At 36.4% G+C, this 20,090-nt stretch overlaps 2 protein-coding genes across 2 annotated transcripts in view; one reads left to right on the plus strand and one right to left on the minus strand.

The window, feature by feature from the left end:
* LOC141548487 (eppin-like) overlaps positions 1-20,090 on the plus strand; it is a 274,723-nt gene that overhangs the window by 211,999 nt on the left and 42,634 nt on the right. Inside the window, exon 5 of the mRNA XM_074277421.1 lies at positions 1,154-1,248. Within this exon, the coding sequence (XP_074133522.1) occupies positions 1,154-1,248 (95 nt within the window). The remainder of the gene's footprint in view (positions 1-1,153; positions 1,249-20,090) is intronic.
* On the minus strand, positions 2,204-13,594 carry LOC141548603 (BRCA1-A complex subunit Abraxas 1-like). Its single transcript, XM_074277606.1, has 8 exons — positions 13,527-13,594; positions 9,224-9,260; positions 7,708-7,774; positions 6,011-6,204; positions 5,248-5,367; positions 3,517-3,601; positions 2,968-3,079; positions 2,204-2,511 (listed from the first exon to the last, which is right to left on the minus strand). Exons 1-8 carry the CDS (start codon positions 13,576-13,578, stop codon positions 2,204-2,206), a joined length of 975 nt encoding a protein of 324 aa, XP_074133707.1. The 5' UTR covers positions 13,579-13,594.

The following is a 20,090-nucleotide window of genomic DNA, read 5'->3' on the forward strand; positions in this document are numbered from 1 at the left end:
TTCTATGGCATTATGTACAAAACAAGGAAGTCTTGACTGAAAAACACAGACTTCTGTCTGTAGTCAACAGTGGGCTTTCCTTTCTGTGTGTATGTTTTTTTTTTTTTTTTTTGTTATAATCACACACACATATACATATATATATAGAACATTTAAATCTATCTTATTAATATTATTTTGAATGTCAACACCAAATAAGATGAGCATTTCCATATACATTGTGCAAGAGAAACTATAACCTCTTATATATTTTTGCTAGATTTCTTGAAGATTGTACCCTTAAACCTACTTAATTATTTTAAAAATATCTGTTAGTGAGAAGTACTACTAAAAGACAGTGTAAACAAATTTATGCACACCTATCACCCCTATAGGATAAAATGATTACGAGTTTATCTTTTTACTGAAAGTGAGTCATAAATGTCCTCTAACATGTTATTCCCTTTGGTTCATAGATTACCACATAAAATTTAGTGTTCTATAGAGGAAAGAACAATGATCTTGCAGTCAGAACTAGGTTCAGGTACTGGCTCTAGTGTGTGTCATTGGGCATATGACTTACCCTCTGTCAGTTTTATTTTCTAGCATATTACATTAATACATAAGAATATAACTTTTATATTTCCCTTATTTTTAAATTTCAGGTCCTGACTAAAATATAAAACCTTTATTATTTTTTATTTAGCCACAGTTTTTCCGGCTTTTTATCACTAACTCTAAAGGGCACAGATACTGGGCAGATTGAAACAACACAACATCATCTTCTTTCCCTCCCTCTCTTTTGCCTCTCTCCTTTTCTTTCCTTTTCCTCTCTCCCTCTTCCTCTCTCTGACTTTCTTTCCTTGTCCTTCCCTTTTCCCCTCTCCCTCTGTCTGTCTCTGTCTCCTTCTGTCTCTCTTCCTTCTTTGTCACTACACAGTGATTTTTTCGGTACCAGTACTGTTTTCTTAAAATGGGACCAAAATGATCATGTGTAAAGAAGGAATATACTGGGGACAATGTTAGGAGTGTAGTGCACTCATAGTGTACAACTCTACTCCACTGTCTCTCATGAGGGATGTTTTCTGAGTTTGGGAGGTAAAGGAAAAGATGGCTCTGAACAGCTCCAACATGCCTAGTTTTATGAGATTGTCTACCCTCCTTCCCTCCCTAGGGCATCTCAGCTGCTCAGGGATCCAGAACTACTATATAGAACTACTATAGAAGCACTACTGACTTTCACCAACTCTGGATCCGTGAAAAGCCAAGGTAAGACGAAAGCCGAGGAACTCCTAGTTTGCAAGCAAGTTCTCTCCTCATTCAAACAGGGGCTACTTACTATCTCTTATTCTCGCTCTCTGGCCTACTTAAATGCTACTTGAATAATGAGCCAGAGCTAATAGAAAATTGAACAGCTGCTGTCTGATTTAGTGGGTGATGGTGAACTTCTATTGGAAAATGAAGAATTTCACTACCACTGAAGAAAATCTTGGGCCTTGGAATATTCAGTTGAGTCAGACAAGAGATAGATGTAGTGGGACCTTCAGAATGCCAGCCTCTGCTCCCACAGGCAGAAGATCTTGATGGAGAAGGCCAATGATTGAGGGCTACATGTTTGATCAGAATGAAATGATCTGCTAGGCAATATGTAACATGATCATGAGCAAGGAAGTAAGGGACTGGTGGGAAGGGACAAAGTACTGACAGAGAAAATGGATGCATTGGAAATTTGGATAGTTGAATTCCACAATTTAAATTTTTAGTGTGAACTGTATTTCTTAAATCAAAGTAAAAAAGCTTCAAGTTTTGGGATTTCTTTTATAAAAATAACATTTCACTTACAAAGTGGATTGATAGTTTCAGTGAAAGCTTTTATTGACAACAAGAAATAATAATAATACAAAAAACCCTTGGAAATGACTCGTAGTTTTTGCCATACTCTTAGAATAATGTAATAAAAATTAAAATAATGTCATATTTCTAAGGAAGCAACAGTATTTCAAAATGTTTTCTATGAAGCAATACTTTAAGAACATTATCAGAACTTATCCAATTAGTAACATTAAACTTTTTTTCCCCTGTTCCCTTTTGGTCAGTTAGGATAATAAGAAAAATTTTATGAAACGTTAAGAAAGTTGGTGACTGGATACTGAGTGATGTTCTTTACTTTCTCAGAATCCTCATGTGTTTCTATACTGCCTATCAGTGATTTTTTCCCTGTCATTCAATCTTTTTTAGGGGACTCACTTTCAGGTTCTGACACTTCTACTTTCTTGAGTGGTCTTTCTTTCTCAAAGTCAGGATTCTCACACTCAAGAGATTTGCGCTTAACTTTGCATTTTGTTCCCTGTTCTGCAAGATGAGGGCTTTCAGTCATCAGAGTTAATTCACTCACTTGACTGAGATTATGCTCAGTAGTACAGCACTCACTGGCAGTCTGTTTGCCTTTCAAACAAACAACACATGAATGAAGAAATCCCTGACTTGGACACAGCAAAACATTCTCCTCTATTTCCGGTTCGCCACTTCTTCCTGATAAATTAAATAAGACAATTCATTATTCAGTAAAAGTTCAGATTTACATGGAAGGTGAGGGTATAGGTCTTTAGTGGCTTATTTGATCTAAGAGTACAATTGCAATATTTTATTCACAATAATGCATTTCTTAGAATATTCAGCAAACTTGGCTTACATCTGCCAAAACTGACTTCTTGGACTGGAATTAAAGAAAGGGTCCTTTTCTTTTATCAAAATGTCTTCTATGTGCTACTGACCAGAGACTGCTTAGTCCATCTGATCTTGTTAAAGTCAGGGTTGTGTCCTAAGTTAAACATGGCATGCTGCTTTCAAGATTAAGAACTTTCTGAGCCTTCATTTTCTTTGTAAAAGGGAGTGCGGCAGTTGCTTATAAAGGCACAGCTCTGTGAACTGGAAAATGCCAAGTAAAGGTGGTTGAGAAAAAATATGGTTAGCAACTTGTCTTTTTACCTGATATCACAGGCTTTGGTCTCTTTGCCGAAAGTTCTTCTTTTAGTTTATTTATATCTTGCATTACTTTTTCTACGGATTGCTCACTGTCAAATACTTGAGTGCACATTTCCTACAAAAGAAAATTAGTTTAATTATACAAACATTCCAACTGATAATTCATTAGTAACATACTATGTAAAAGAAATGGTATTGGACAGAATAGAGTAGCGGTTAATGGAACTGCTTCCTGAATTGTATCACACACACTAACCTGCTGCATTAGCAAGGGAAATTTTCTTCTTTACTTAGCAACCATGTGGGTAATAAAATATTACTACTAATTCAAATTTATAGGTTGAGGAATTTATTATTATAAACTTTCTGACTCAAAAAACTTCAATGTATGTGTACAACAATAAATTGTTATTGTTTTGTAGTATGGTAAATTTTTTGACAGATGACATCTCTAGACAAAATCTATATATTAATCAGGAAGAAATCCTGAACATGCAGAGCTAGCATGATTTCTAAATTTAAAAATAGTCTTTAAAGTTTTGATATAATTACCTTTAATTCTTCCTGCACAGTGACACAAAGTTCATTCATTTTCTGGACCTTTCTTAAAGTTCCATCTTCATCAAAAATTTCTGAACTGTTGATGAAAGATAAAACTGTTTTCTTATCCATATAGCATCAGTTTACAATTTATCTACTAAATATTGTGTGGAGTATAAAATAAAGATGCGCACCCTGGAACACAAATTTTATATGTAGCTGCTGAGGGATTAATATGGGAAGAGGATCTGCTTAGAACAAATGTAGTATTTTTGGTTTGTTTGTTTTTTTTGTTTGTTTATTTTTTTTAGGATGAGGCAAATTTGGATATTAATAAACAGAAGTTGAGACAACAGAATCTGAACTACTAAAAGTAGGGATGTGCAATGATGAGACAAGAACTCTAGATGGGATGAAGGAGAATTAGTAAAACTTTTAAAGAGAAAGACAACTTCATTCTTTCAGAACTAAAGGAAGGCAATGATGACGCTTATATTGAATGGGTTTTATCTTATCAATATCATAGGTAGTGAAGTCTTTTGTAGGGAAAAGGCAGAGTTGAAATAGGAAAAGAATTGTACCCCAAGTGAAAATATGAAATGTTCAGAGCATAAATATGACCATATCACTTCCTTATCCACAAGCTCCAGTGGCTCTATTCCTTTTAGAATACACATTGACTACTTTATTTGGTGTTCAAATTAGGTGAGATTAAGTAATAAAACAGGCATGAGAAGCAAGAAGCCTGGTATGCCCACTAGACAGAGGGAAGAAGGAAAAATGTGTTGAAATGGGTAATATGGTTCTGTTGGCAACAAGACGACAACTGGCTAGAGGGAAAGGGGCTTTAATATGTCCTATTTCACTGTTTGGAGGCCAAGCTGTGTTTTCTGGCAAGGCTCCAGATCCGCCTCTGGAGATACCATGAAGCCCCAGACTCTTTTCAAGTACCCTGCGTATAGATTTTTAATAATGTGAACTTCATCATCTGTCTCTGTCTCTGTCTCTGTCTCTCTCTGTCTCTCTGTCTCTCTGTCTCTCTGTCTCTCTCTCTCCCTCCTTCCCTCCCTCCCTCCCTCCCTCCCTCTCTCTCTCTCTCTCTCTCTCTCTCTCTCTCTCTCTCTCTCTCTCTCTCTCTCTCTCTCTCTCTCTCTCTCCATCGATTCATCAAGCTCCTTGAGGAAAGCAATTGTTTTGTATCTCTAATATATTTCCTGACCCAAATAAGCCACTTAATGAAGCTTAATTATCTATTTACTGATGTGGTAGGCAATTACAGAGGAATAAAAGGAAGCCCTGAAGACTTGATTTCCAGTGGGAGAGCATAAATTTGTAGACAGATAAATCCATAGTGGTTTTAAGTTTAGATCCTTTTGGGATTTAATGATACAAAAATCCTTTTTTTTTTTTTTTTTTTTTTTTTTTTTGGAAAATTAGTGTCTTTGAAATCCAGAGCACATAGGTGGTGAACTGTACAGAGTGCTGGGTGTGAAATCAGGGAGACTTCCTTAGTTCGATTCTGGCCACTTGCTGTGGGGGATTCTGGGCAAGGCACTTCACTCAGTTTGTCAGAATTCCCTTACCTATGAAATGAGCTGGACAAAGAAATGGCAAACTGCTCCAGTATCTTGGCCAAGAAAATCCCAAATGGATTCACAATGTTGGGTGCAATTGAACACATGATTGAACAACACAATTGGAAATAGGTGAGAAGAGGAGTTTGTGGTTGAAGAACCATCTTACCTGTATGTGTGGATGGTTCGGAGAAAGCCAGCGGATCTACAAGAACCTGGCATAGTATTATATATCTGCTCTTCTGCTGTAGCCAAGTTGACCACCACTAAAGGCACTTTATGGAAAAGTCTAAAACATTTTTAATATAAATTTAAAGCAAGGTTAAAAATTAGTCAATGTTCTATTATCTTCAATTTCATTCATTAATATATAACCCTACAGAAGTGAAGTAGACAAGCACCCTTTATTACTTGTCCAAAATAACTCTTCTTCTAAAACTGATCCAATTTATAAGCAGTTATCTACAATATATTTATAAGCAGTTTTATCTACAATGCTGTCAATTATTTTGACACTTTTGTTGACTTCACAAGAATCAGCTTACCTAAAATGGAATACAACTATAAGTATAGCTAATATTTTTGGCTTAAGTTATTATCCATTACATAAAAAACTACTATCAAGTCAATGCATTTCTGACAACAGTTTGCATGCTTTATGGAAAAAGCATCTGTATAACATGAGGAAGTACTATTATTAATATCATGAATAGAAGGAGAAATATGATACTCCTCTTACTGCTATCAGGGATCATTATGATCATTACATTCAGGGAAATTCAGCTAGAGTAGGGAAAGGCCCATGTCACATAAACCCACGCATCAAAAGCTGTTATATGACTTAAACATCTGTATAAAATATTTAAGCACCATTGAAAAAACGCATGCTGAAGTCTGTTTACTAGCTATTCCAGTTAGGTGTCAATACTCACCCTTCCTGAAGTCTATGTAATGCATAATCAAATCCATGAGTGGAGAAGCTTTCTGTGATTGTGCTTGTTGTCAATAAGAGAAAAACTAATCCCTGATTTGAAAGATGCTGTTGTAAATTTTTGTGAAGAATCCTCTCTCGAAATGTAATCACTGGGTCAGAATTACGTCTGAATTTGTACCATCCAATCACCTTCTAAGGGGAAGAAAAATCAAACTTAAAGTCCCTATTATTTGAAATTGTACTATCACAATGAGACAAGTAAATAATAAAATGTTCAAAAATAATGATCAACATGTGTTGACAAGTTCAATGATTTACATATATGCATTTTATACCTTAGTCTAGGTAGAGATGGATTCCTTTGGAGGAAGCTGATCAAGTCAAGTAGGAGGAACTGAAGCCCACTTCCTCATTAAAATGTCTATCCCCACTTTCTACCCTCCTTAATTATTCCCTGATTCCAAAAGTATTTAAATATTTGAGCATTCAGCAATCTCCATGCTTTTTATTTTTCATTTTTCCCAAGAGAGACTACTGACTATCAATTTATCATTTGCTAATCTAATTAATGAATTGTTTATTAATTTTACAGAAACTCTCTCTGGCTTTTTATCTGTAACAAATGCTTAATTTATAATAAGATCATTTTTTTAAAAAATGGGATTAATGCAACTGAGTTGAAAGGTAAAACTGTCTGCGATTTAACAAAGTCCCTACAGTTAACCAAAAATATTTCTTCATATACAATTTTTGAAGCAGAAAGGTGAGAGGCTCTATCCTGATCAGAGAAGAAAAATAGTGTTCTGTTCTGGGACATTTTATGAAAAGTCACCGATAAGCTACCTAATGTAGGACAGGCACAACAATAAAGGGTCTTAGTTCATGCCATCTAAGGTTCAGCTAAAGGAACTTGAAATCTTTATCCAGGAGAAGGTGAGATGGGCACATGGACACAGTCACCTGTGGAGACAGGATCAGATTTGGTCTGCTTGGCTTCCAAGGACAGAACTAGGAGCATAAGTTTTAAGTTGATGGAGCGAAGAAGAAAAAATTCCTAACAATGAAAGCTACCCAAAAGTGGAATGGGTTTCCTTGTGAGGCTAAGTTATTAAATAAGGGTCAGTGCCATTTCCCTCTCTTGAGGTATTTAAGCAAAATCTTGAGAAGTACTTAATGAGTCTCTTTTAGAAGCCATGCAGCCCAAACTCCTCCTTTTGCAAATGAGGAAAATGAGACTCAGGGAGGTGAAGTGATTGACCCAAAAAGAAGGGTTGGAGCAGGTCCTCTGGCTCTGGATCAGGGCTCTCCTCCTAGGGGAATACTTCAGCTTTGGAATACCCTGCAAGCTCTAACCTAACTCCCAAATTCTGTGATAAAGGGCCTATCAACTCAGAGTTTGCAGAGGCCTTTCCTCATTAAGACCCTTTAAGGTACAACATTTATCTCCATTTGACAGACAGATGAGGGAACAGGCTTAGAAAAGCTCAAAGACTTAATTGCCCACAGACTCCAGGCCCTGGAGCCCTGACTGGACTGCCTTTCAGCCCTTCATTCTACTTTGGAGGAAAATGTGAAAATAGATCATATGTAACATGAAGCTATATGTGAAAAACTAATGTGACTATTAATGCTGTCAGAAGTCAACAAGGACAGAATTAAGGGAGTGAAATGCCAAGGTGGAGCAAGCCCCAATACCTTTTCACAACCCAGCATGATCTTCTCCAATGCCTGCTCATTGACTTCACCAGTTGAATTATAAAAGCTAAAAAGAGGAAGATGAAAATATATTTCAGTCAGATCCTTTAAAAAATAATACCCTCAATCAGTATCACCTCTTACTAATGTAACCAAAGTACCTCAATGCAAAGCAACTATCTGCCAGTTACATAGGCAAAACTCAACAGGCTTGAACCCTTCCATGTGCCTTGAACCCTACCACACCTCATAAAGTCTATGTGGCAAATGAACCCTAGAATATACACAAGGAATCTTCTAAAAAGTTTCTATTAAAGCACTTATTTCTTAGTCTACAAAATTGTTATTCTCTTCTTTAAAAATCACTTATCAAAAAGTTGCCATATTTGAAAAATTATTTTTCATAACTTGTTTTTACATCACATTCTATTTCCCTATAACCCACAGCAAATCATCTCTGGCAACCAAATATAAATAAAGGGGGAAATGCCAATTCCACAAAACTAATACATTAACTGAATCAGAGAGTTTTAATAACTGTAATCTACCACCTCTGCAACAGAGAGTCAGTGGAGACAGCTTCTCATTTCTTGAGCCAAGCTCGGCCATTATGATTAATGTTCAATTTCATTTGTTGTTCTTTAGACTTTTGCTATTACTGTGTGTATCATTTTTACTTTTGTTTGGTGTCTGGGGCCTTGTTGTTGTTAGCAGAGTAGAATATTTGAATTGCTACTGATCAAGTGCTGAAGAACAAAAAGCTCTTCCTTCCTACAAAACAGCAAATGAGTTCATTCTATGCTGTGCTAGAGTAATTTATGGCAATTATGTAAACTAGGACTTTTATTGGAATGTTCAACAATTTCAACTAAACAAACATAGCTCCTTAAACTCAGGCCTGACCTTCTTAGCCTCTCTACTCAATACTCCCCATGACCTCTAGGATCAACTAGAAAATCGTCTGTTTAGTGTTAAAAGCCTTTAGTAGCTTAACTCCAGGTCTACCATTCTTAATTTCTTTTACCTGACACAGCATCTTTACATTACCTCTCCTCCCCAGTGCGCATGCATGCCCCAGTGTACCTGAGCATGCACACACATGCCCCCACACACACCTCTTTAATCCAATGGCACTGGCCTCCTAGTCGTTCTTATAATAAAACACTCCATCTGCCAACTCCAGGCACTTTCACCGACTGTCTCCCCCCAAGCCCGGAGCAAATTCTGGAGAGTCTCAAAAGGTGAATGTGAAACTCTACAAAAATGTAGCAACTAGGAAATATGAGTTGAATGAATAAATGAATTAACATTTCAGATAATGAGGAAAACACCTTTGCATTATAAGATTGCTGGTAAACTTCTTAAGGGCAGGAGATGTATTTAAAAATTTTTTATAATCCTTGTGCTTAATGCAATGCTCAGCATGTAGTAGATGCTTAACAAATGACTGCTTGCTTGATATAATATAATCACAAATTATTGGTTAGAATTTCTCAATATGGTAATTAATACTTACCTGAAAAGCCGAATGCATGAAATGTATTTTTGTATGACTGAAAGGAAAAAAATGAGCATTTTATATTAATTCAATTAAAATTCTTAACATTAATAATTATAAATACTTTCCCAAAGGCAAAATCTTAGCCTGTTATAATTTAATTTCAAGATGTTTTCATTCCAATTTCATATTTTGATAAAGCAGCTGCTATTTTTAGGGAAGGCTTTTATATATTCTCTATACCTATATCCTGTGGTTACTTAACAGTTATGAAATACTAGGAATGTGTTGAAGCTTAGGAACTATTTTCATAACTATAAAAAACAGATATATTCTAAGGAATAAATTTAGATTTATGGATGCCTGGCACAGGACTGCTCTCATGGTCTATAAAACTTAGGCTCAAGTCCCACCTCAATACATTTTTCTTACATGATTCCTGGCAATTCATTGAACTCCAGATCATTATGGCTGACTTAAATTGGAAGAGGGAATTTCCTCACAGGAGTAGTGCCCCTAAACTTATCAAATCACCAGTTTGGACTCCACAATAGAACTATTAACTGTTTTACACTAAAGCAGAGGTTAACTATTTAGATTCTTTTGATTTCTATTTTACTCTCTGGTTCTAGAATATCAGGACAGTTTTCCTTGACAATTTCTTGAAAGATGAGGTCGATCTTTTTTGTTCATGACTTTCATGTAGACTAATAATTTTTAAATTCTTTCTCCTGCATCTATTTTCCAAGTCAGTTGAGGTTAACTGATAGAAAAACAAACAAAACAACAACTATGTAAAAAGTTAAGCTACCTAATTTCCACATCAAAAGCCAAATCAGGTCTAAGGAAAGGGGGTAGGAGTATAAAAGAGCTAAGTATTCACGTGATCATCTCCTTAGACATACTTTTATGAGAACTTATATGATAGTATGAGGCTGTACTTAGAAAACTCTGCATTTAATCCCAAATCTGTCACTTAATAGCTGTCTGATCATGACTTGGCTTCCAAATTTGCAAAAAAAAAAAAATAAATAAATAAAAAAAAAGAAAAACCTGATAATTGTACTACAGACTTTTCACAGGATTTTTGGGAAGAGCTTTGTAAATCTTTAAGTGTTTTGGAAATGATAACTAGTCTTACTGACTAAACATCTATTAAGAGACTACCATGTGCCATTTATTTTTGGGTGAAGTATAAAAATAAGTCACAATAATCTATGGCCTCATGTTCTCCAAATAGCTTCCATCTATGAACCTTAGCCAAGTCTAATTGCAAAGACATGATGCACTGTCTCTAATGTAATGGCTGTTATAGCTAGTCAGGCTGATTACCTCCTTTGCTACAATTCTGTATACACAAAACAAGTGGCCTGAACACAATTTACAACTTCGAATTAAGGAGTAGGGAAAGTGGTCCCTTCTTGGACACTAGGAAAACCAGGTTTTGTCATAAAATCATTCAAAAACCATTAGATTAAATCCTCTGGCACTATACTGAGTATAATACAACTGGTGCAGGGGAGGTCAGGACAGGTGGCAGAATGAATGAAATGAAATACATCTTTTAATGAAATACAGCATTACCAAACTTTCATGTAGAAATGATAAGTTGGGTAGAAATTCTGAAATACAAACAGAAAAAGCAAAAATAGATACAGAGAGAAAAAGGGAGAGAGAGAGAGAGAGAGAGAGAGAGAGAGAGAGAGAGAGAGAGAGAGAGAGAGAGAGAGAGAAAGAGAAAAACTTCTAGTGAGTTTAGTCTTGGAGAGAACTGAGACAATACTTTTATTTTTAAGAAAACAATCAAATTTAAAACTTTGAATTAAACACCAAAATAAAATCCGGAAAGTCAGAATAAGAGATTAACAAAACTGAATGAAAAAAAATGGATTAATAAACAAACCTAGGTGCTAATTTTGTTTTCTTTGAGGTTGAGGGGAAGAAATAAACCATGTGCTGATTTGATTGAAAAGAAAAACAAATTACCAATTTCAAAAATTCCAAATAATTTTAAATAAACCAACAAAGAAATAAATTACTTGAAAACCTTTTCATCCAGTCACCTGACATTTTTTTCTTCTCAAATAACATTATTTTGAACTCTAACATAAACATATTTTATTTTAGCAAAGAAGTACTTAAAATTACTAGGAATCTCATGGAATAGCATGAGTAGCATCAGTGATGAGAATCTTATTTGTTGTTTTATCACAGCAACCTAAGAAGCCCAGGTACTATGTCACTATATCACTGAAAAGGCAAAGGATCAGAAAATAGAACTGGAAGAGAGTATAACAGCTATTTAAAATCCTCAAAAATATTACAACCCAAATATTTCACTTTGCATCAGTAAGGTAACATGAAATAGCAATTGTAAGAAATTTGTTAATCTTTCTCTGTTTTGCATTAAGTAATAATATAAGTTTGTACTATTTTAAGGGATATAAATTATATGAATAGAAAGCCTTGAACCTTCTCCATTGGTGAGTCTTTTCAGAGGTAACTGATATAAGACTCTTGATCAAATTTTTGATCAAATTTATCACTCCCAACAAAATTAATACTGAAAGGAAATGGATGAATATGTCAAAAGTATGAAGAGCTCAAATATAACAACTAAAAGAGTACCTAAACTACCCATCTTTATTATTTTTTAATTTTTTCTAATAAGTCCTAGACTATTTTATTTTTAGGACCATTTCTATTTGTCCTATGGATTGATACCAAGGCTTTCATCTTCCCTCAGACTGTTTCTGCTGGGAAGTCAGCCATATATTTCTGGACCCTTTCTTTAAGGTTGGTTCAGACCATAACTACCCATTTTAGAAGAAGAAATTAACATAAATGAAACATAAAAAAAAAAACCCTGAATGACCAGATGGATTTAAAAGCAAATTCCACCAAACATTTGAGGGGCAATTTGAATATTATGTAAATTGTAAAGCAAATGAGAAAAAGAAAGTGTATTTTAAAATTCCTTATGATTCAAATATAATCTTCCCATCTCAACAAAGAAGAGTTAGAATAAAGAAAGAAAAGTATACTATAAGAAAATAGACACAAAATTTTTAAATAAAACATGACCACAACAACATATTACAAAGGCTACACATGACTGCAGGATTGGGTCAAGATTATCAATATAAATAACTAGAACAAGAAGGATAAGATACAAGAGAAAAGCTTTTTGACAAGATAAAATATCTGTCCTTGTCAAAAAAAAACCCCTCAAAAATAGGAATACATAGATCTTACCTTACTATAGGTAATATCCATCTAAATAAAGAGCTAGCATTACATGTAATGAGGATAAACTGAAGTCTTTTCTTATAAAACTAGGAGTAAATCAAAAAAGTTCTCTGATACAGTGCTAAAAGTGTTAACTACAGCAAAAAGACAGGGAAATGAAAGTGAGAGAATAAGCACTGTCAAAAATCAAAGAAAATTACTGCTTTTTCCCTATCATGGGATGATTTACTTAAAAAACAGTAGGAAATCAACTAAGACATTAACTGAAACCACTAATAACTTTGGCAAAGTTACAGAATATAAAATAACTCCCCAAAATTCATGAGCATTACAGTAAAGTCCAGCAAAAAGAGACAAAGACGTTCCACTTCATAATGCATAACATACTGAGAAAATGATTATTTTTTTATACTCATAACCAATTTTATATATGGAACCCAAAGGTTCTCTGCTTGCTCATTCAAAGGACATTTCTGACATTGCTCAAGGACATTTCTGACCCAGCCCCCAATTTCCCCCACCCAAATCATCTTACTGTAACCCCACAACAGCTGAAATTCAAGTGGGATGGCTGTAGAATAGATTTTCTTATACAGACTGTTGGGGGCAGAATATCTAAGAACTCTATTATGATCAAAGTCACTTCCCCCCCGCATGTCATTAGAAAAACCCCATATCTCATTGTAAAACTTCTCTCAATTGTTCATCAGAATTATGTTTTCACCCTCACAGACATGCCATTTCCCAAAGGTCTTTAAACTATTCAAGGACCTCCATTCCCAGGCTTGGTTGTGAAAGAAACCACTGACCTTATTTGCTAGTAGAATTAATAAACTGATTTTTAATTACCCAGAAATTCTGTCTCTAAAACTTTTCATTTGTAATTCTGTTCCTCTGCCCTCAGTTTTTTCTTACTTTATCCAGGCTGTCTGAAACTTTTAGATGAGGAATGGGAAGTATATTCATTTTATCTGTAATCTTCATTAAAAATTGGTTTTTTGCGTTATTTTAAAAATATTGTAAAAGAACACATGCTGACTGGACACACAGTGAACACATAATACAGACTTACCAACTGTACGCAGAACTTGAGCATTACTCAATTGAGTGTCTGCCTCTCTCATTTCCCCAAGCAGAAAACCTTCCTAGAGGGATAGAAAAAACAGGCTATACTATGAAACCAACATTTACCATGTCTTTACTCATAACTTCATTTCACACCTGAGTATGTACAATACGCTGGGTACTAAAGAGGTTAGAAAAGAGCACCCCAGGGTGCTAGATGGCAAGCTGGATAGCATGCTGGCCCTGGAGTCTAGGACCCAAATTCAAATGGGACCTGGGCAAGTCATTTAACCCCAATTGTCAGTTCCCCCAAAAAAGCAACTCACTTTGGGATAGTTGGAGAGAAGATATGCATTAGGTATCAGGAGAATGTATGTCAAAATAATTGGGGTGTGTGTGTGTGTGTGTGTGTGTGTATATATATATATATATATATATATATATATATATATATATATATATATGTTCTTTTTCCAGAATTCTTTTTTTTTTTTTTTCCTGTTTCAAGATCAAGCTTGAAAACTGGAGATCCATGACTCTTCCTGCCACTCCTTAAGTCTCTATTCATTGGCCACTCTTTTCACTTTTATTTCAACTAGTCCTTCCTATCCAAACTCTTCCCACACCCACCCACCCACACTCACACACTTTGTCCTTACCCTATTTTGCATTTCTATTACCTAGTTACCAGCACAGTTTCATAACCTAATGAACCTCCTCCCTGTTTTGTTTTGTTTTTCCCCCTCCTTTTCTTCCCCAATCCATTCCCACCGCTACCAAAATAATTTCCCCCAATTAAAGTCTAATCATGTTAATCCTGGCCCCAAAATCCCCAATGGCTTTCCATAGTCACAATAAATACCCACTCAACTGGGAGTGCCTTCAGTCTGGCTCCAAGCTAACTTTCCAGATGGATGTGCTATCCATTTATATAGTAGCCTAAATGGCCTACTCTCAGTTTCCTGAACTTAAAGTTCCATCTCTCACCTTGGTGAGGTGAACAAGCTATTATTTTTATGCCCTTTTGATTGCTTAGTATGGCCTACTTCTTTTATAAACTCTTTCTTGATTCCTCTAGTCATAAGCATTTTCTTCCTCCCTCCTCAAATCACCTTGTATTAAATAAATACAAATAAATACAAAGAATTTATATTCTAGTGGGGCTTGCTGTATACCCCACTAGAATATAAATTCTTTGAAGAGGCATTTTCCTAATTTTTGTAACTACCCAGCACCTAACTGTTAAGATTAATTATCTGAAACAGAAAATTACCTTGAGATAAAAAGTTTCTGAGTGAAAATGATTTAAAAGCAAAGCTAGCAAGTAATTAGTGACAAAGGGGCCTAAAAATAGGAAACTTGTTTTGAATATAATTCAGTTGGACAAAACAGATCATCTGACTAGTTTGCTTTTTTCTAGGCCTTCTTTACCCAAAAAGTGAGAAGATTCCAGAAGTTCTTGCCCTACCGATGATGTCTTTTTCTAATCAGAAAACTTACTGGAAAGAGAAACTTTTAGTGTGTAGTTAGGGGGTCCCCCTCATACACACCTGTTCCACCCCCATTTTCTATCTGCTAACCTTAGAAAATTACATTATTCAATTTATATTTAAACTTTAGCTAAAGAAAAAAAAAATTCTCCATTAAGAAAGGAAGGAAAAACATAACCTTCAGTCAACACCCCCCCTCCTTTGTCCAGATGCCAGAAAGGGAAACTTAGTTAAAAGTCTTAGACTCCTGTATGATCATTTTATCACTACAAAGATGTATGCCTTATTCTAAATTATCTACTACTAAATGAAAAAGTTTTATCAATTTAGTTACTTATTAGTTCTGTAGTTAACATAGACTTGAGACTATGTGTTTTGGCTTAGCTGTTAGAGCTAGCTTTTCCTGAAGAAGGTAGCTTAATCTTACAAACTAAAAATAAACCAAAGTAATCAATATTAACTAGTTTTTCTTTTTATGGCACAATGCTTGTACACAGTAAGCTCTTCATGTTTATTTTATGAAATCAGACCATAAACTGTACCCTAATGGTAGGGTTTAGTCAATCAACATCCCTCTATCAAATTCATGAAATCACAAACCTATGTGGGGACATAGCGCTGGGTGATAAGATGCAAAGAAAAGCAAACAAACAAAACCAATCTCTGCTCTCAAGGAGACCACCGGTTAATGGGGAAAAGGACATTGCCTGTTGTGTTATGGTTTAGAATCAGGAATGAGTATGTCAGGTTCAGGAGATAGTAACATACATAGGCTGGCTAGAAGGAAAGTTCTTAGAACATGGGCAAGGTGAGCTTAAAACATGGAGAAACCTGAACCCCAAAGAGTTTCAAATATATTCTCCGAGAAATGAGGATTTCCTGGAGATTGTTGAGGCACATCGATCAATATATTAAGTACATACTTGTGCTGAGCAAGAGGTTAAAATAGATTTAATTCCTGTCTTTAAAGGGTAAAGAAAAAGAAAATAAAACTGGGGCATTGGGGTTTAAGAAAGGTCTCATAGAGGAGGTGTTGTTTGAGCTGAGCGGTGAAGAGCATTTTATATTTCAGTCATTTCCGGACATGCCTTTTCTTGCTCACCTCCCCAGTGAGCTTTTGATAATAAAGAAAAGTGACTCAAATTCAACTGATTTGGCAATAGCATACACAACATTCCAAACCCCTAGTCCACCATCACATCACCATTTTTTATTGGAAAGAATTTCTTCTCTTGGGCCAGTTACAGTTGGTCATTATAATTAAGTGGATGGATATCATTTTTACCTCCGCACTATTGCTGACAACACTTGGCATACTATCAGATTTGGGGGGGTGCAAAAAGAATAAATGTTAAAGACTGAATGTTCTTAAGTTTCAAACCTGGGTTGAATGGAAGGATAGTGATGTCCTTGACATAAATAGCAGGAAGAGAAGTGGGGTATGATAGAATTAAGTCAGTGTTTTTAAAAAATTAATCTATCTGGATTGATGAAAGAGATGGTGATATAGGGAGAAGTGTGTTGTCTAAAGGGAGGAATAGAAGCCAATTATTTTAAATGGGTTAAAAGTTTTTTCAAAATCATATATATATATATATATATATATATATACACATATATATGTATATGTATAGGTATATGTTTTTTGATTAGGAAAGTATACATACACATAAAAATGTAAAATAAATGTCCACGAAAGTCTACAGTTTCTCACCCTTATAAAAGGCCCAGTGTTTTACAATATGGCTAAATTGCTCAGTTTTATTTATTAGCATTTATTTTTTTTCATTTCACATCCAATCCTCCCTCTACCCAAAGAATAGTCAGTACTTTTGCAAATCATGATATGCTGGCCAAGAACTATTCAATATGTATGCTTTCCAGTCTCAAATGTTCTGGCCTGCTTCCAAGAATCAGCACTTCTAAGGGGGACAAATGGAGTTTTCAGACATTTACTTCTGAAAGGTTAGGGAAAAGGTGAGGTGAGAGCCCTTCACCAAGGATAAAAAGTCACTGGGCACAAGGGAACAGTTTCCAGAGACAAAAATCCAAGGTATCAGCAGACATGGGAAAGCAAAACATTCCAAGTTGCCTAGGGCAGCAGCAGAGTTGGGATAGCCCAGAGCCCCCCTTGTGACCAGACTGGGAGAGATGGCAAGAAGAAACACTGCTGGGCTTCAGGAAAATGGGTAAATTTGCATCTTACCACTGGGGCCGGTTTGGTCCACTATGCCGGAGGAATTTTGAAGCCTGCCCCAGTCACTAAAGTGGGAACCCCCAAGTGTCAGGAGATGCCATTCCAGGCCTACCCCAAAGATGCCCCCAAAGGACAGAAAAGTCTGCAGCTCTGGGCCAGGACCAGGATGTGAAAAAAGTGGGGTGCTGGTCCTGGGGGAGTCAGAACAAGTTATAAGGCATGTAGTGGTTTGAGGGACAGGGAAGACAGGCGTGGATGGATGCCAAAGGACTGGAGTGGGTGTGGGAAGTGGACTTTCACACCACTCAGGGCCAAATCCAGGCCATCCCTCCTGGTCTCCACCCTGCTTCCCTAATCTTAGGAGAGATGGGGAGGAGGTGTTCGAAAAATTTAGGACAGAGCAGAGCCAGCTGACCTCAGTGAGCCGGAGGTGGCGGGAAGCCACCCTTGTCAACCTACATGTCTCGGGTATGATACTGGGATTGGAAATGGGACAGAATACACAAAAAGGCCCCAAACTTGGCCCATTAAGGTGAGGTTTCCACACGGCCCAGAACTGGTTCCGCTCAGGGGCCTGGCCTTTGTGGGGTTAAAGCCTGGCTGTCCACAGCTAGATGTCCAGAGAAGGATCCCCCAACCTCAGAGAAAGCCTGAAGCGCTAACCCAAGAGGATCCCACAGCCGTGAATGACCCTTCAGGCCCTCAACAGCTTGAGGCCAGCAAATGATAGGGCCTCAATAAGCTATAAGAAGAGAAGAAAACCTGGGCCCAGGAGGGCACCTGAACTAGGCTGGGCCAGTCTGCCCCACCCCCCTTCGCGTCCTCCCCCACTTAGCCCTTGCTCCTCAGCCATGGCTTTGAGTCCTCACCATGTCCCAGTTGGAGTTAAGATGCTGAAGAGCAAGGGTGCTAAGCATGACGCCCGAGAGTGTGGCCGAAATCTCTTCGCTCGCCATGTTGCCTTTTCTGCTCCGGGCCTAGGGCGTTCAGAGACCCCTCGTGCTCTGCTACCTCCCTCTTCTCTTCCGGGGAAAGACCGGATCACGCAGGCCCAATGGAAAAAAACAAAAGTGGCGCACAGTCTTGAGCGCCCTCTGTTGGTGTGGAGTCCACAGCGCCCTCTGCCGGCTCCCTTTCAACTGCTGGGCCACTTTTAATGCCCCAGGCTTGAAGCAATCCAGAACTCTTTCCCTTGGTCACCTGATCTGCTTTGCAGAACTACTTGGTGGGATGCAGAGGCCCTTTATGTGCAATCCCTATTGTGCAAAGAAATTGGATGACCATGAGGGACTAGTTGTGGGAGCTGCCTCAGGAGGTGGGGGTGGGGGGCTACACCAAGGCCCAAGCCCATCCTGACTCTCAGTAGGGTCCTGGCCTAGAGGACTGTAGCTAATCAATACTGCCCTGGGGAGTTCTTGGTAAAAATTACTTCTGTGTACTCTTCAATCCAATGCTTGGCCATGACCCATTTTGATAACTGCTACCTTAACATGACATTTTAAGCTCTGGCAAGGCTAAACTAGCTTCAAAATTTTATTTCATTAATTCCTTTGATATTTTTGACCTTTCGTTCTTCCAAATGATTTTTTAAAAATTTGGTTATTATTTTTCCCAGGTCAAAATAATTTTTAATTGGGAGAGCACTGAATAAGTAGAATGATTGAGTCAGAATTGTCATTTTCATTACATTGATTTGACCCACCCATGAAAATGAAAAATTTTCCAGTTAATTAAATTTGACTTTATTTGTCTAAAAATGATTTTTTTTAGTTATGTTCAAATAGTTTTTTTGATTCTTCCTGGCAGTTAAACTCCCAGGTATTTTAGGACATCTATACTTATTTTAAATGAAACATCTCATACTACTTCATCTTTCCTTTTTAAAAATATCTTATTTTCCCCACCTACATATAAAAACAATATTTATCATTCACTATTTTAAATTTTAAGTGCTAAATTATCTCTCTCTTCCTCCCCCTTCCTTCTTATTGAAAAGACAAGCAATTTGATTCTGTGCAATTATACAATATATAAATAATATAATAAAAGACAACACACAAAACCCAAGAAAAATAGTTTTTAAAAAATATCCTTCAATCTATATTCAGAGTCTCTCAGTTCTTTTTGTAGAGGTACATAGTATTTCATCTTGAGTCCTTTGGAATTGTTTAAGATCATTGTGTTACTGAGAATAGTTAAATCATTCACACTTGAGCATCATACATTATCAGAGTTCTCCTGGTTCTTCTCCCTTTACTTTGCATGTTCATGTAAATATGCCTAGGATTTTCTGAAAGTATGCTGCTCAATAGTATTCCATCACAGTCATATACCACAACATCTTCAATCATTACCTAATTGATGAGCATCTCCTCAATTTCCAATTCTTTGCCTCTTTTAAAAGAGTTGCTCTAGAGATTTGTGTGCATACAGGTCCTTTTCCTTTTGTTTTTTTTTTTTCCTCTCTTTGGAATACAGACCTAGTATTGTTGGGTAACAGTTCTATAGCCCTTTGGGCACAGTTCCAAATTGTTTTCCAGAATGATTGGAACAAAATGACATTTCTACAAATAGTTCATTAGTGCAAAACTTCTTAAACTCTGTCCCAGTCCTACATGAAATCACATAAGTGAATTGTGGGGGGGGGGGGTCCAAGAAAAATTAACAACAATAAAAGTTTTCAAATATTCCATCAAGATTGAATTCATTATGTAAAAATAAAACAAACACATCCATCTCATTAGCATGCAAATTTGCTTTCATCTTTAATAAATGGTAAAATTACATGTATACCAAAGAATTGTTTTAAAATACATTTCTTTATGGCTATCAGTAAATTTTTGATTTGTATGCCTATTTTATATACCTATATGCCCAGGATTGT

The sequence above is a fragment of the Sminthopsis crassicaudata genome, chromosome X (assembly GCF_048593235.1).
Source record: "Sminthopsis crassicaudata isolate SCR6 chromosome X, ASM4859323v1, whole genome shotgun sequence".
NCBI classification, from domain to species: domain Eukaryota; kingdom Metazoa; phylum Chordata; class Mammalia; order Dasyuromorphia; family Dasyuridae; genus Sminthopsis; species Sminthopsis crassicaudata.